General features: G+C 41.5%; 2 protein-coding genes across 3 annotated transcripts; one reads left to right on the top strand and one right to left on the bottom strand.

Annotated features, from left to right (window-relative positions):
• Positions 1-600: 600 nt before the first annotated feature.
• r3hcc1l (R3H domain and coiled-coil containing 1-like) lies at positions 601-8,204 on the bottom strand. Its single transcript, XM_028595905.1, has 7 exons — positions 7,864-8,204; positions 7,010-7,522; positions 6,570-6,757; positions 6,262-6,332; positions 5,270-5,365; positions 5,017-5,157; positions 601-3,089 (listed from the first exon to the last, which is right to left on the bottom strand). The coding sequence occupies exons 2-7, from the start codon at positions 7,490-7,492 to the stop codon at positions 3,037-3,039; spliced, it is 1,032 nt and encodes a 343-aa protein (XP_028451706.1). The 5' UTR covers positions 7,493-7,522; positions 7,864-8,204; the 3' UTR covers positions 601-3,036.
• Positions 7,897-14,695, top strand: crtac1a (cartilage acidic protein 1a). Of its 2 annotated transcripts, none has more exons than XM_028595896.1 (14): positions 7,897-7,991; positions 9,061-9,266; positions 9,363-9,559; positions 10,081-10,217; positions 10,555-10,711; positions 10,800-10,934; positions 11,436-11,572; positions 11,648-11,784; positions 11,923-12,005; positions 12,212-12,312; positions 12,713-12,881; positions 13,865-14,010; positions 14,333-14,372; positions 14,463-14,695. In XM_028595896.1, the coding sequence occupies exons 2-14, from the start codon at positions 9,067-9,069 to the stop codon at positions 14,468-14,470; spliced, it is 1,647 nt and encodes a 548-aa protein (XP_028451697.1). In that variant the 5' UTR covers positions 7,897-7,991; positions 9,061-9,066; the 3' UTR covers positions 14,471-14,695. The 2 variants fall into 2 exon arrangements, with proteins under 2 accessions (XP_028451697.1, XP_028451688.1); XM_028595887.1 differs by having other exon boundaries at positions 7,938-8,420.

Below are 14,695 nucleotides of genomic sequence, written 5' to 3'. Positions count from 1 at the left end.
ACACCACCAGAGTCCTTTATTGTGGTGGGACATTAGATTATTCCTTCATTTGGACCATGCCTCACATTTTATTTGCTCGATGACATGCAGACCTGGCACATGGAACCACCAGTTGCTCAGTAGTGGTTTGTGTTTGTGTAGTTAATCTAATGATTGTGTGCGAGGCACCCAGCAGGCTGCTCCGCGGTACATCACCTCCTCGTGAAGCCACAGTAAAGTATGAGATTATAGGCAGGGCTCAGATCTCACACGATGATGGTAAATAATCTAGTTCAGCTGCAAGAACAGAGCACAGGGAGGTCCACTTCTCTTCTGGCAAACTCACTATGAAAATGTGTCCACATTTGGTTTTATTCCTCACTGGAAAAGACAGTCAAGTGTGCAATGAGACCAGCTGAGACCTCAACAGTTAAAAAAAAAGAAAAAATGAAGACAAAAAAAGCTTTACGAGGAATGAAAAGAAAAGCGTTTAATATTTGACATGATCTGAACACTACAAAGAGACACCACAATCAAAAAAGCAAAAGGTTTAAGCTTACATGACAAAACATTTTATCTTATTGTTTTGTGAAATGTGAAATGAATGACAGTGTGAGTGAGTCAAACTATACGACCATTTATTGTTGAATGTCATAATAAAGTAAAGTAGTATATAGTAAAATTCACATTTAAAATTTAATTAAAAAAACGTTTTGGCATATTATCATTTACATCTCATTATGTTCACTTCCTGGAAAAGTTTACATAAATTATTACATAATGCAGGCATAAATAAAAACTACAAGATACAGTTGTCTTTTTTAACACCTTCCCCATTAAATAAAATAGTATTTCTCTAATCCCCAAAACCCTTAAAACACATGCTGTCGAATACATTTTTAACAACCATACAACAAATTAACAATGTATGAGTATGTATGATGTGCTGCTGACAACAAACAACATAAAACCATCACTCCTAATGCAAATACATCTTTGGAAAGAAGGACACTTTGGAAAAAGATTAATACCTGCAGAGATTGTATTTGAATAGTGTGAATATTTATGTCACGCTCATTGTGACGTACTGATTTAAAAGAAATGAACACAAAAACTGAACAAGTAATGGTTGCCTCTTCTGAGGCTGCAGCACTTTAATTAGCCCACTATGAGCCACGTGGCACTGTGTCTCAGTCGTCCACAGCCAATGAGCCAAACTGTTACACAAACTGGTTTCCTTACAGCAGTAATGGACTGCACTGATGTGTGGATATATAGTATTGGTAGAGTTGAATTTCACAATTATTTTAATAAATCTATGTTTGCAGGCAACATGTTTTAACACGTTTGACACCACCTGTCGTATTACTATGTTAACATATCATCCACTAACAACTAGCAGATAGTGAGGCCACAAGTTAGCAGCACATTTTATTTTGAAGTTGATATTAAGTTAAAATAATTTGCATAAGAACAAATAAATGTGCAGCTCTTTGTCTGAGGAGGTGAAAGAGACGCAGCGTTACGCTGGGTGAAGCCTCAGAGGAGGCAGCTGCCTCCAGCGCTCCCAAAAGTCTCCTGAGCCTGGATGCGTGTTTCAGGAAGCTGAATTATTAAACATGACTATGAACTGGGAAACGTTGTCTCTCTCTAAGTAAAATGCCCAAAATCTCAATTTTCCAGGAACAAAGAAAAACAGCATGTTGAGATTGACAACCCCACTTTTTTTTTTTTTAATCTAAAGCAGTTTGAAAGAGTTGTGATTAGAACCTGGTGTTGCAAAATCGTATCAATCGAACAAGTAATACTTAAAACGGAGGGGCGACATATCACAGAAACTGGAGTTGAACTTCCCCTAATCAACAACTTATTTCACGAAAATATTTCAGCTTGGTGAATTAAAATCTACTCAATAGTATGCTGAGCCTAGTTCTGTGAAATGTGCAGCCATGTTAAGAGCTAATACTACTTATTGTTTAGGATATAGCTTTCAAATATACTAGCACCAGATAAAATTCACAATGTCTTAAGAAGGTAAATTATTATAAAGGACCATTTTTTTGGCCTGCAAAGATTTTTGCCTCAACTATTGGACAGACACATTACACATGGACAAGGTGGGGTTCCTCTAGTCTAAAGTCTGAGTGTTCACAATTTTTTTCCCCAAAAACAAACCCAAAAATACTTTTTCCTTTTTTTAACTGGCTAGTGAGATGAAGACAAAATCTGTCGGTCAACTAAAAGCTTATTTGATTGAAATGTGTTCTTCAGAATGTATGAACAGAATGAACTGTATCAGTTTTTCTTGGACAACAAGACTCCTCTCGTTGAAAATGTGTAAAGACGAGCACACAACAAAATACATAAGCCTAGGATTCAACAGACAGAACAGCCATGAAACTTATTTGAAGGCTTTTCACTTCTCAGAAATGTTTAATAAGACGAGCTAACAGGTCCTCAACAATGTCTTCATATATATAGTATAGTGATCACCATGATTGAATTTAATATTACGGGACCTTCAACAGAAAACTTAGCTTCCCTCACATTTACAGGTGGATTTACTTAGGTCATCTTTAAAAACATAAAAAATCCATATAAAGACAAACATGAGACCTTAGATCTAGTCAGTTGGGTAAGACAAATGGTTAGACTGGGTGCTTCACAACAGACGGTGGTTACAATCTTACGAAATATAAAAGAAAACCCTGGTGAGTCGGTTGTGTTAGCCCGGGCCATGGCACAGAGGCAGCAGTCCCTGCATGGACAAACTATAAACATAAAAAGGTGGGAGAACTATAGTAGGACCCTCTCATCTGATGTAACACGGCATGCAAACAAACAGTGGATGATGAGACCGGCAGTAACAATTAATAAAGGACAGTGGCGCAAAGAAGGAAAAAAGTGGTGGGACTACATTTCTGGGAAGTACGGTGGTAGGAAGGAGCGGTCAGTTGACAAAAACAGAGCAGAAGAAGAGACTGAGGAGACTTTAGCCTCTGCCGAATCAAGGAATCTAAAAAGAAAACTGAAATAAAACAGTGGTTTTCTGTTCAGTCACTTTCCCTCCCAAGCATCTTCCTTCTGTTTGGCTGCCAGGTGCTTTTGTTCTGAAAAAAGTAAATAAAATCACAAAGACACAGTTGAGCATATCATTCAGCCAAAGCCCTTAACTAAACAAGACTACATTTATTTGGTGCTCTAAATTTGTATAACGGCCGGGGAAGTAAAGAGCTGAGGCAGACTGAAGAGCTGGCGGTTAATTAATCTCTGGATAAGACCTTACGTGGCATTCATTCCAAGGACACAATGTTCAGCACATGATGCACGTCTGCGCTGACATCCACTGTGCGTGTTGTGATCTTACATAAAGAGCACAGCAGTAAGAACAAAAGGAACTTTTTTTAGTTTCCTATACTCAAGGTCCTAACTTCCTGACTGGCTCTTTAGTGGACAGCCATTTGTGGTTTTCTGTGCCTATATACTTATGTTCCATCTTTGAAGGGAAAAGGCTGCTGTACTGATTATAGACCTGTTAGGATCTGTGCAGCAGTGGACGGAGAGCAACTTCACATCAACTTGAAACTACACAGCTCCCACTTGTGGTGGAAACCTTGCGATGCAAAGACTAGGACAGTAGGATAAGGACTGTTTTTAATATTTATTTATTCAGTGAAGATTTGCCTGGGAACCCATGTTCTTATTTATTTATTTATTTTTTTTAAAAGGACACCCTGCTTGACAGTATGGCTGTGGTAATTACCACATTACCCCGGTGACGTGGTCACGTCACACCCACCGCTTAGTCAAGCTTATAACTGCTGTTTTTTTGTTCTCGCAACACTGTCAATAAACAGCGTTCAGTAGCCTGTCTGCCTGCGCTTCAATAATGAATGTGGGCCTGCCGAATGCATGTGAGCGGAGTGGTGAGTCCAGAATTTCCCACTCCTCCTCACGGAGCGGTTTATTCCCCCTGCTGCGTTGTATTTATGAAATGGCGCCCGCCCTCCCCTCCATGCCGCCAGCGCCAAGAACTCCTTGTTCACCCGCCGGCAAAAAGTCATCCAGATGCCGGCGATGCTCTGGGTATTGAGGGCGGGCAGGCGCCTTCATCTGCACGTACAATGTGAGCCTAGGCAGGGCACGGCGATGCTTAGAACTCAGCGGCACCAGAGCGGGAGGTAAGGCAACGCTCCAACTTTTTGAAACATCCTCTCTGCGCTCTATTCAAAACCCTCCCGCTCGCGTGTGCTCCACTCACATGCTGTGATGCAGACCAATATTCCTGCAATGTCAGCCTCTTAATAACACTGAAATAAAGATAGCTATTTAGAATATGTATGCTAGAAAGAATAGAACTGTTTTATAACAGCTGAAATTAAAAACATGTTTTATGGTGGTAACTGCGACAGTTTAAATGACTTCACAAATTTGTGCGCTATGAAAAAATCAATACCGTGACAGCCCTACTTGACACTCAAACATATTCAACCCATTATTCACATATGCGATAAAGATCTGCAGTATTTCAGTCCAAAGGCTGCTTCTCAAACACCTAGACTACATGCTGTGAGACCAGAGCTGCATCTCATGGCTCTTAAATTGCCTCCTTGAGTCCTCCACTTGCCTCTTTTACACCGAGTAGGCACAGGAGAGACGCAAGGAAATCATGGGAGGAGAGAGGCAACGAGCAAATCTGTTTTCAGAGGGAGGAGACGTCTTTTTTTCCTCTAAAGTGTCACATGAATTCGTCAGCAACTCCTTAAGCTACACGGCTTCAGGGAAGGCTACTCTCGTGTATCCTCGCCTATAGCTCCTCGATGATCCCTCATCGCTCTTTGGGGGCAGAAATAAGAGCTTTGAGACGGCCTTCACCGAGGAGGGACAGACGAGGACTGAGGAGTCGAGGAGCTATCAAATAAGGGCCATGAAATGCAGCCCAAGCCTTCAAAAGAAGATGTTCTGCTGACCACCGTACATCTTCACATAAAAAAAAACAATCATGAGCTGGACATAACATCTCTGTTAATAATGTACCTCTCGCCTCCTGCAGCTTCTTCCTCTCGGACTCACGCTGATCCTTCGTCTGGTTGCTTTTTATACCGAGGGCACCGATCACAAGCTTTCGAGCCAGTGCTGCACTGGTCTGAGGTCTCTCTTTAGCAGGCAGAAGGTAGTCTGAGGATGGGAAGAAAAGATAGTAATGTAAACATAATATTAGTCCCTAAATATGTGAGCTAGAGAAGCCAAATTGATAAAGAACTGGAAAGGCACACGGCTGTATTTGTACCTGAGCAGCTACGAGCTTGGGCCTTTATGGCAGAGGAGGATTTGGAAAGAGGTCGCAACTTCATCAGTGGATGTCTGGATCTTAAAGCTTCACGAGCTGAAAATGGAAAAGAAACAAATTACACAGGTCTATTGGGTGGGAAAATCTGTTAAATACAATACAACAATGACACACCAACAATTCAGACAGTAAAATATGTATTTATTTAATACAGTCACATGTTTAATATTATATAATTTTGGAGACAACTGAAAAAGTTGTCAAATGATGTCAAAACGTGATTCAAACATGTTTCCTCTTACAACTCACCACAATATCATATAATAGCTTACAACACCTAACTAATGTCGATAGTCTTGAGTTTTTCCATCAGTCTACTTTATTTCCTCCCATTATGGCAGGGAAAAGTATCTCAACAATATTTTCTGCAGAGGATAGTATTGTTAGGTATTCCCCACCTAAACCGCCCTTTATTTAATCTCTATAAACAGATATATGCATCAAATGCAGAATCTGTAGGCAAATGGACAAGACTTTGGTATTGGAAGCGTTCTTGTTTCCGTTTGTAGTCCAAGTAGTGCTGACCAATCATGTTTGAGCGGGCTTTGGTTGCATGCAGGTAAACAGTCCGTGTGAAGAGTAAAAGAGGCGGAACACATTGATTGATGACGGTTTTGTGTATCTTTGTGTATCTGCACCTTGATCACCCGATTTCCCTATTTGGGATAGTAAAGTTTACCTTGACCTCGAAATGCAATCTCGGAACCCATCAGCTATTGTCTGACGATGATTCAGCTGAAATGTTCGCTAGAGCTAAAACAGTTACAAAAGGTATTGACTCAGACTGTAAACAATGATCCGTTATCCGGATATCGGCAGGCTTCACTGGAACCCCCGAAATATTGGCCGTTGCCGCCGGAGGCTAAAACATTGTCAGGCTGATAGCCGATGTCTCTAAGGTTGCCTCTGATGTGATGCAGCACTTCACTAACCTGCTATGGGGCTTGAGAAGAGGCCCAGGGCATGGGAGTCATCAATCCATTTGATGTCAAAGCCTCTCTCTCTGAAAAACAGAGGGAGTGAATAGTCACACAACAAGCAGTCCAGAAACTGATATAAAAACTAAAGGAAAAACAGAACTGTTACTCCTGTGTCTTGTGGCTCTCAGATGCAATGCAAATATCAGGGATACCACATTCTCTGAGATTTTATTATAGTGCTTTAGTCAGGATTCCAATGTTGATCTTAAAATGCAGCAAGGACTAGCAAGGCTAGGAGTGGTACATTGAATTCTACATACTGGTAGCACTGAAATAACTTGAGGAGGTCCTCCGTCTTAAACTCTGCAGGGAAGTCGTAGATCTCTACAATGTGAGCGAGTTCGTCCTCGGTGAGGTCGATGTCGTCCTCGTCATCTCGGTCCATGTTATAGTAATCAAACCTGGGGTCCTGGTTTGACTTCTTCTTTCTACCTTCCTTCAAAGAGAGCTGAAGAGGGAAGAAGTGAGAAGAGTGAGAGCAGATGAGAACAAGTGGAAGAAGAGGGAAAGGACAATTGGATTTGAGTTTTCCTGCTGTGTTGTAAGTATTAAGTGTATTATAAGAAAACGTATTAGACTGCATACAAATAAACTGACAAATGAGTGTGTGTGTGTGTGTGTGTGTGTGTGTGTGTGTGTGTGTGTGTGTGTGTGTGTGTGTATTTTGGGCACGGTTCTACCACCCAGACCAAGTTCTCACCTCCTTAAGTAGGTGTGGTTCCAGACAATCTCCATCATCATTGAACAAGGTGTCCCAACTCTCCTCTTCCCCTTCCCCTTCCCCTTCCTGGGGGGATGTTTCTTCCAGCCATGAGGTAACATCTGCCTCCACATTGGTGGAGTCAGGCTGACCATTAACTGGCACATCTGTATCCTGTAACTGCTCTTCCTTCACATCAGGATCCCCATTCTCTGTCTTACCCCCATCTTCTCCTCCAACAGACGCTTCCCTGGCTGCTCCTCCAGCCTTGTCCTTCTTGTTCTTGGCGTTTTTCTTTGCCTTGTCTGTGTACCGAGGCCGGGGTCTTGGTTTTACTTCTCCCTGAGTCTGAGCTTTCTCTTTGGAGCCTTGAAGTCGTTGCTTGGGCACATACAGACCCTGACTGGGCTTCTTTGACTGAGCGGGAGGTGTGAGTGTTGGCTGGGTTTGAGCACAGTCTTCTGTTGCCTGTTCCAACTCCATTATTTAATTATGTTTAAAAAATAACGTTACCTGCATCATAGAGGAAAAGAAAACAGGAGAAGAGTCAATACTGTGGAAATAGTAAAGGGCCTTCCGTCAGAAATCAAGCACTTTCTGACATCACCCCTTTCGGTAGTTTTTTTTCCTAGTCTAAAAATGTACTAAAAGCATTCAACCACGACAATGCTGTTAGCTAGTTAGCTTACCAATTCAGCTAACTTAACGTCCACTAGCTGAGGTTGTAATAATTGTTTATTGAGGACATAAACATAAAGTTAATACCGATGTACATTAAAATGTAATGACGTTCATTTCATTCAAACGCATGCCTTAACAAATTATATATAATAACGGTTGCTCTGTCGGCTTACCTGTGTTTGTTATGTTTAGCTGGATACAGATTTTCGTCGCACTAATGACGCAAGCATAGGACAATGCAAAGCTTTTTGGGAGATAGCGTTCCTGTTAGGCGCTGCAGCTGAACCACTCTGGACGGCGAGTACGTTTGTTTACCGTCGAATTGGTTTTTCAACAGAATATTTATCGTCTTTATATGTCAGTATTTCTACCCCGGCAGGAATTATTAATGTGCTGTCGCTTGAATGTATTCTTCCTTTGTCGTCGCAGTAATGTATTTGTATAGCAGCGCATACAAAGCCACAAACAGAGCAGACTTCCGCCTCTGACATACACGCTCACAGAAGCACAGACCAGCCATTGGTCAACATTCTAATTAGGCACGCAGTTCTTCGCTGATTGGTCAATCTTCACATAAATTACACAAGCTGTTTCGTAAATTTTCAAAGCAGAAGATATGTAATGTGGAGGATCTTTGCCAACTAATATAACAAACAGCGCTCTGTGCACTCAAATCGCTGCAGCGAAGTCAGATCATCTCCATCTATATATACACTGATAGAGCTGTCAGGTAAGAAGGATTTTGAAGTAAAAAAAAAAAACCTACACGCCAGTCTGCTCAGAAACAAACAAGGATGAGGACTCAGAGCTGCAAGAATATATATCGTGCATCATTTTTAACAACAGTTAACCAAGAAATCCTCAAAATGTCACTACTAACACTACAGAGCGTTAATATATCTGTGTATAGATACACAAATGTTTGTTTTATGGACATTATGCAAGCATCTAGATGATTTATTTTCAAATGTAGGATTACCTTATCAAAATGGGAAAAAAACATAATGGTGTTTACTGGTGGATTAGCAGAGAAACACCTCAAACTTTAATCTATCTTGTATTGTGGCTTAAAATGATTGTTATTGTGTTTGAAGACTCTTAACTTCTTCCTCTATATTTTATTTCTCTTTGTGTTGATGATCACTTTGAATCCCTTTGCATAATTTAGGCTTTTTGTACACTTTGATGTGTAAAATTGATCAATTGAATTGGTGGTGTTCCTATGTAAATACATGTTACTCATGCACAGTATCTCTGTACAATATATTTGCTCATCATCAGTATGTCTGCCCTGCTTTAAACAAAGAGTTGTGCATCATCTGCATTATAAATTGAAATGCATAACCCAGCCCTGCTCTGTGTTCCACCAGGTTGAAATGATGTGGGGTTCAGGTCTGTTGCTCCTTTTGTTTGGACTCTGCCGTCAGGCCCACGCCCAGGGCTCTGAGCCCATGCTTCAGGTTGTAACACAGACAATACTTCCTCCTGACAGTCTGCACAATCCCACACAACTCAACTATGGAATGGCTGTGACAGACGTGGATGGTGACGGAGACCTTGAAGTGGTTGTGGCAGGGTGAGTGTGAAAATGGTTGGCTTCTTTCATATGTTCATTTCACTGCATAGAAATTTGTATATGTGCAAAACAAATGTGTGTGATGTTCTCCTTCAGGTACAATGGGCCCAACCTGGTGCTGAAGTACGATCGCACTCAAAACAGGCTGGTAAACATTGCTGTTGATGACAGCAACTCTCCATACTACGCCCTGAGGGACCGAGCAGGAAATGCTATTGGAGTTACTGCCTGTGATGTGGATGGAGATGGACGTGAGGAGATCTACTTCCTCAACACAAACAATGCCTACTCTGGTAAATAGTGCATTCTTATATGTCCTCAAAAATAGTAGCTGAATGCACTTAAAAAAAAGCAAAATCTTACCAAGTACATTCATCTAATTTCTAGTCATAATATGCAATAACACTTAATATAAGACACAATCACCTAACAAGTAATATTTCAATGCTATATAGGAACTTGTTTTTAGATGATGAATCTCAAATATCTTGTTTAGTGAAAGAGTCTGGAAAACATTTTGCTTGGAATTGTATTTCAGATGAAACAAGCTTTTTTTTTTTAACATCTCATAAGGTTTTTAAGCTGCGGTGTTATTTGTAAAATATTGAAGATATTGAGATTGTTTGAAGATAATATCTTATTTCAAGAAATCTTACCAAGTGAATTTTGTACTTGGTCCATTGGCAGATTTGTTTTATTTATTACAAGCAAAAAACACATGGATTCATTGTTTGTTAGTTTTTTACTTATTTTTGCATTGGCCTTTTTTCCTCATGGTAACTGAATGTTTTTTGTTTTTTTTTCTTCAATGTAGGACGGGCAACTTATTCAGACAAGCTGTTCAAGTTTCGGAATGGCCGCTTTGAAGATCTTCTGGGGGACGCGCACAATGTGCGTCGTGGTGTCGCTAATCACATGGCAGGACGTTCGGTTGCATGTATTGACAGAAAGGTCAGTAAACCTGTTTATAAAGTCCCACAGTCTGATTTCTATTTACACTTTTTTTTTTTTTTTTTTTTTTTTTTCTGCGGTTTCTCAATAATTCACAATTCTTTAAAAAAATCTTCAAAAAGAAGCTCACTTGGTAGAGCGCATACCATATATAGAGGTTTACTCCTCGACGCAGTGGCCACATATTTGACTCTGACCTGGGGCCCTTTGCTGCATGTCGTTCCCCCTCTTTCTCCCCCTTCATCCCCCTTAAGCTAAGTCCTATACAAATAAAGGCCTAAAATGCCCCAAAAAACTCAATCTTCCTCTCACTCTCGTGCCTGTTGTTGCTCTGCAGGGAACAGGCCGTTACTCCGTTTACGTGGCCAACTATGCCAGTGGCAACGTTGGTCCCCACGCCCTCTTAGAGATGGATGAGGCCGCCAGTGACATCACCAAGGGCATCATCGCTCTGTCTGACGTGGCAGCCGAGGCCGGGGTCAACAAGTTCACAGGTCAGGAGTCTCATGTTGGAGAGTTGGAAGTCTGTTTTTGAAGTGTTCTGAATCCGCTGAAGCATTCACCGCTTTGCTCCTTGTGCAGGGGGGCGCGGTGTGGTGGTCGGACCGATCCTGAGCCAGTCGAGGTCGGACGTGTTCTGTGACAACGAGAACGGACCCAACTTCCTGTTCAGGAATAACGGGGATGGGACTTTTGTTGATGTGGCCAGACAGGCAGGTGGGTAGGAAACAGGAAGGAAAGAAGCAGGTATAGTCAGAAGAAGATATACGTTGTGTGTAGTGCTAATAAGCAAATTGTAGCATGCTAACGCGCTAAACTAAGACCGTGACCATGGTAAACGTACCTGCTACGCATAAGCATATTGGCAATGTCATTGTCGGTGAATGTTTAGCTCAAAGCGCCGCTGTGCCTAAGTACATTCTCACAGAGCCGCCAGCTTGGCTGAAGATTCTTGTTTCTTGTTGAAAGGTTTTGAATAAATGAGACCAGGGAGGTAACTGAAATATTGAGGTTATTACACTGAAAATGTACCAAAATGCAATGCTGTCTGCCAGAGTGTCTTTTTTTTGATACTACCACTAAGAGTTGCCAATATAGGAAATTTTCAAATCCTACACATAAAGGGCTTTAAAGGGGAATTCATATCCAAATACATTCTATTATTATTATTCTAGCACTAGCAGCATTAAGGCTTTCAACATTGTGTAACTTCTGCAGGTGTGGAGGACCGGGACCAGCATGGCAGGGGAGTAGCACTAGCTGACTTCAATGGCGATGGAAAGACAGACATCGTCTATGGCAACTGGAACGGCCCAAACAGACTTTTCCTGCAGGGCAGCGACTCTAAATTCCGGGTAAGGAAGGAGACCGCGACAGTGGTGGAAAAGCGAGTTTGATAAAGCAAGACTTGACAGTGTTCTCTTTTGCAGAACATAGCCACTGGAGGATTTGCAGCTCCCTCCCCTATTCGCACAGTCATCGCTGCCGACTTTGACAACGACAAGGAGCTTGAGGTGTTTTTCAACAATATTGCTTATAGACACAGCGCCCCTAACCGGTTGTTCAGGTAACATTTCAATTATTATGTAAATCCTATAAGAAGAACACACTATTACACAAATAACTGTTAAACTCTGTTTAAACAAATCCTGGATTATTGTTTACATTATTAGCTATATTTAGATTCTTGTGCGTTTGTTTGCAGGGTGTCGAGGAGAGCTGATGCAGACCCTTTGATCCAGGAGCTTAATGTGGGAGACGCTGCAGAGCCGCAGGGGCGAGGAACAGGTCAGCGTTCTCTCAACTCGCAACCGAGGACATTGGACAACAGAATTTCATCCGTTTTTAAACTCAAAATGTTCCAAACTCGAAGTGAATCACCTCTGCTACCTATCTGTGTGGATACGATTTGCAGAGACACAGCTGTCAGATAAACACCACAGTGAAGTTGTTATGTGGGTCAGTGCAGTGAAAGCTCTGTTTGTTTTGGACAGGTGGCACTGTGACAGACTTCGATGGGGACGGACAGCTGGACCTGCTGCTGGCACATGGAGAGAGTGCCCAGCAGCCAATCTCTATCTTCAAAGTCACACAGGTGTGCGTGTGCGTGTGCGTGTGTGCGTGTGCGTGTGTGTGTGCGTGTGTGTGTGTGTGTGTGTGTGTGTGTGTGTGTGTGTGTGTGTGTGTGTGTGTGTGTGTGTGTGTGCGTGTGTGTGTGTGTGTGTGTGTGTGTGTGTGTGTGTGTGTGTGTGTGTGTGTGTGTGTGTGTGTGTGTGTGTGTGTGTGTGTGTGTGTGTGCTGTGTGTGCGTGTGCGTGTGCGTGTGTGTGTGTGTGTGTGTGTGTGTGTGTGTGTGTGTGTGTGTGTGTGTGTGTGTGTGTGTGTGTGTGTGTGTGTGTGTGTGTGTGTGTGTGTGTGTGTGTGTGTGTGTGTGTGTGTGTGTGTGTGTGTGTGTGTGTGTGTGTGTAGCCCTAAAGAACTGTCAAACCTCATCAGGGCTCGTCCAACAACTGGCTGCGGGTCATCCCTCGCACCAGGTTTGGCTCTTTTGCCCGGGGAGCCAAGGTGACAGCCTTCACCGGTCACAGTGGAGCACACACACGCATCATTGACGGAGGCTCGGGGTACCTGTGTGAGATGGAGCCTGTCGCACACTTTGGTTTAGGTAACTTCCTTTCACACTTTAAAATCCCAAAACACTGAAAGAAAATGGGATACTCAAACATATACATCAACATTATTTTTATTGCATGTATTAAACCCAATCTACACATTGTTTTTATTAGTACAGTGGAGTTCAACACTTTGGGAAATACACTTAGACGCTTTTATTCGCTTTTTTGCTGAGAGTGTCATGAGAAGATCGATACCAGATTATCTTTGATCAGTTTATCTTAGCATAAAGCATTTGCCTACTTAAGCCCCTGAAGCTTATTAGTTAACATGTATTTAGTTTGTTTATTCCGTCAACAAACTGATGCAACAATTTATGTTTTTATAGGGAGTAACGTTCTGGAATCATTTCTTGACAAACAACGCATTATTCATCGCTTTAGCCCTTCTGTGCTAGTTTCACGGCAACCAGAAAATGTCAAGAGTCTGTGAAGTCCCAGTAGTTTCACATTTTAACAATGGTCAGAGCCATGGTAGCTGTTCCCTCCCTCCCCCGCTTCCACTCTTTATGCTAAGCTAAGCGACTGGCTTCCTGGCTCCATCTTCATGCTTAACGTACAGACATGTGAGTCATATCAATCCTCTCATCCAACTCTACGCAAAGATTTCCCAAAAGCAGGGTGCCCTGGTAGCTCACCTGGTTGAGCGTGTGCCCCCATGTACGAGGGCTCAGTCCTCGCTGCAGCGGCCCGGGGTTCGATTCTGACCTGCGGCCCTTTGCTTCAGGTCATTCACCTTCTCTCTCTCCCCTTTTATGTCTTAAGCTGTCCTCTCAAATAAAGGCCTAAAATATCCAACAAAAATAAGCTTTTAAAAAAAAAAGGATTTCCCAAAAGCTCAAACCTTTCCGTCAACATGTAATGTAATACAGTACATGTAATATCATGTGTTATCCTAACACACACAAACTTTTTGAAAGGTATATTTTCCTTTTGTGTGATGCTCAGTGATTCTCTTTCTTCCTATGTCTCCCAGGTAACGATGAGGTGACGGTGCTGGAGGTCTCCTGGCCAGACAGCAGCTCCATCACTCGAACCCTTCAGCCTGGTGAAATGAACTCCGTGGTGGAAGTAGCCTATCCCAAAGAAGGGGAAATGTCTCTGCTTGCCAATGACACGCAGGTACGCAGAATTGATCCACAACATCAATTATGAACACTTATAATGTTCGAGGTCGTCTGTGATAGTGGTCTAAAAAAACTTTGCCAACCCACCACAGTCTTTTTGTTTTTTTTTTTTTTTTTCTCTCCCTGTCAATTTCAGTTCAATTAGAAGCAGTTTTACAGAAAATAACAGTAGAAAATAAAACACAACACAAGTGTTTTTTTTTTTATTATTATTATTTCCAGTCCTTTGTCTGCAAAATCTAAATATTACAACTAAAAAAAATACAATTGCTAATATTTGTTATAGACCAATGATTTTTCTTCTTCTTTTTGTTCAGTGTGGTAAAGGCTTTTCTGTTAAGAATGGCCGCTGTGCAGGTAAGCACATTTTCTTTTTAATCAGTTCTTTAAATGAAGTGACTTTTTTTAAATTTCTTTCTATTTTCTTGAATTTTTCCATTTCCACAGGTCTGTGAAGATAATCCCATCAAATGCAATCAAAACATTGCTGTAGAAAATACATCTTTACAGAAAACGTTTTAAAATACTTTTCTTTTTTTGTCTGTACTTGTGTTTGTTTTCTTTACGCTATGAGTAGTTGTAATATTGTTGTTTCTATTTTTTTCTCAACCTTTTAACTACTAGGTAATGGTTGTTGTATATGTCATGGCAAAATCCCTAAATAAACTGCTAATAATCAA

This window comes from Perca flavescens, chromosome 2 (genome assembly GCF_004354835.1).
Source record: "Perca flavescens isolate YP-PL-M2 chromosome 2, PFLA_1.0, whole genome shotgun sequence".
In the NCBI taxonomy this organism is placed as follows: domain Eukaryota; kingdom Metazoa; phylum Chordata; class Actinopteri; order Perciformes; family Percidae; genus Perca; species Perca flavescens.
The sequence above is the reverse complement of the archived record's forward strand: the minus strand, read 5'-3'. Positions and strand labels throughout refer to the sequence as shown.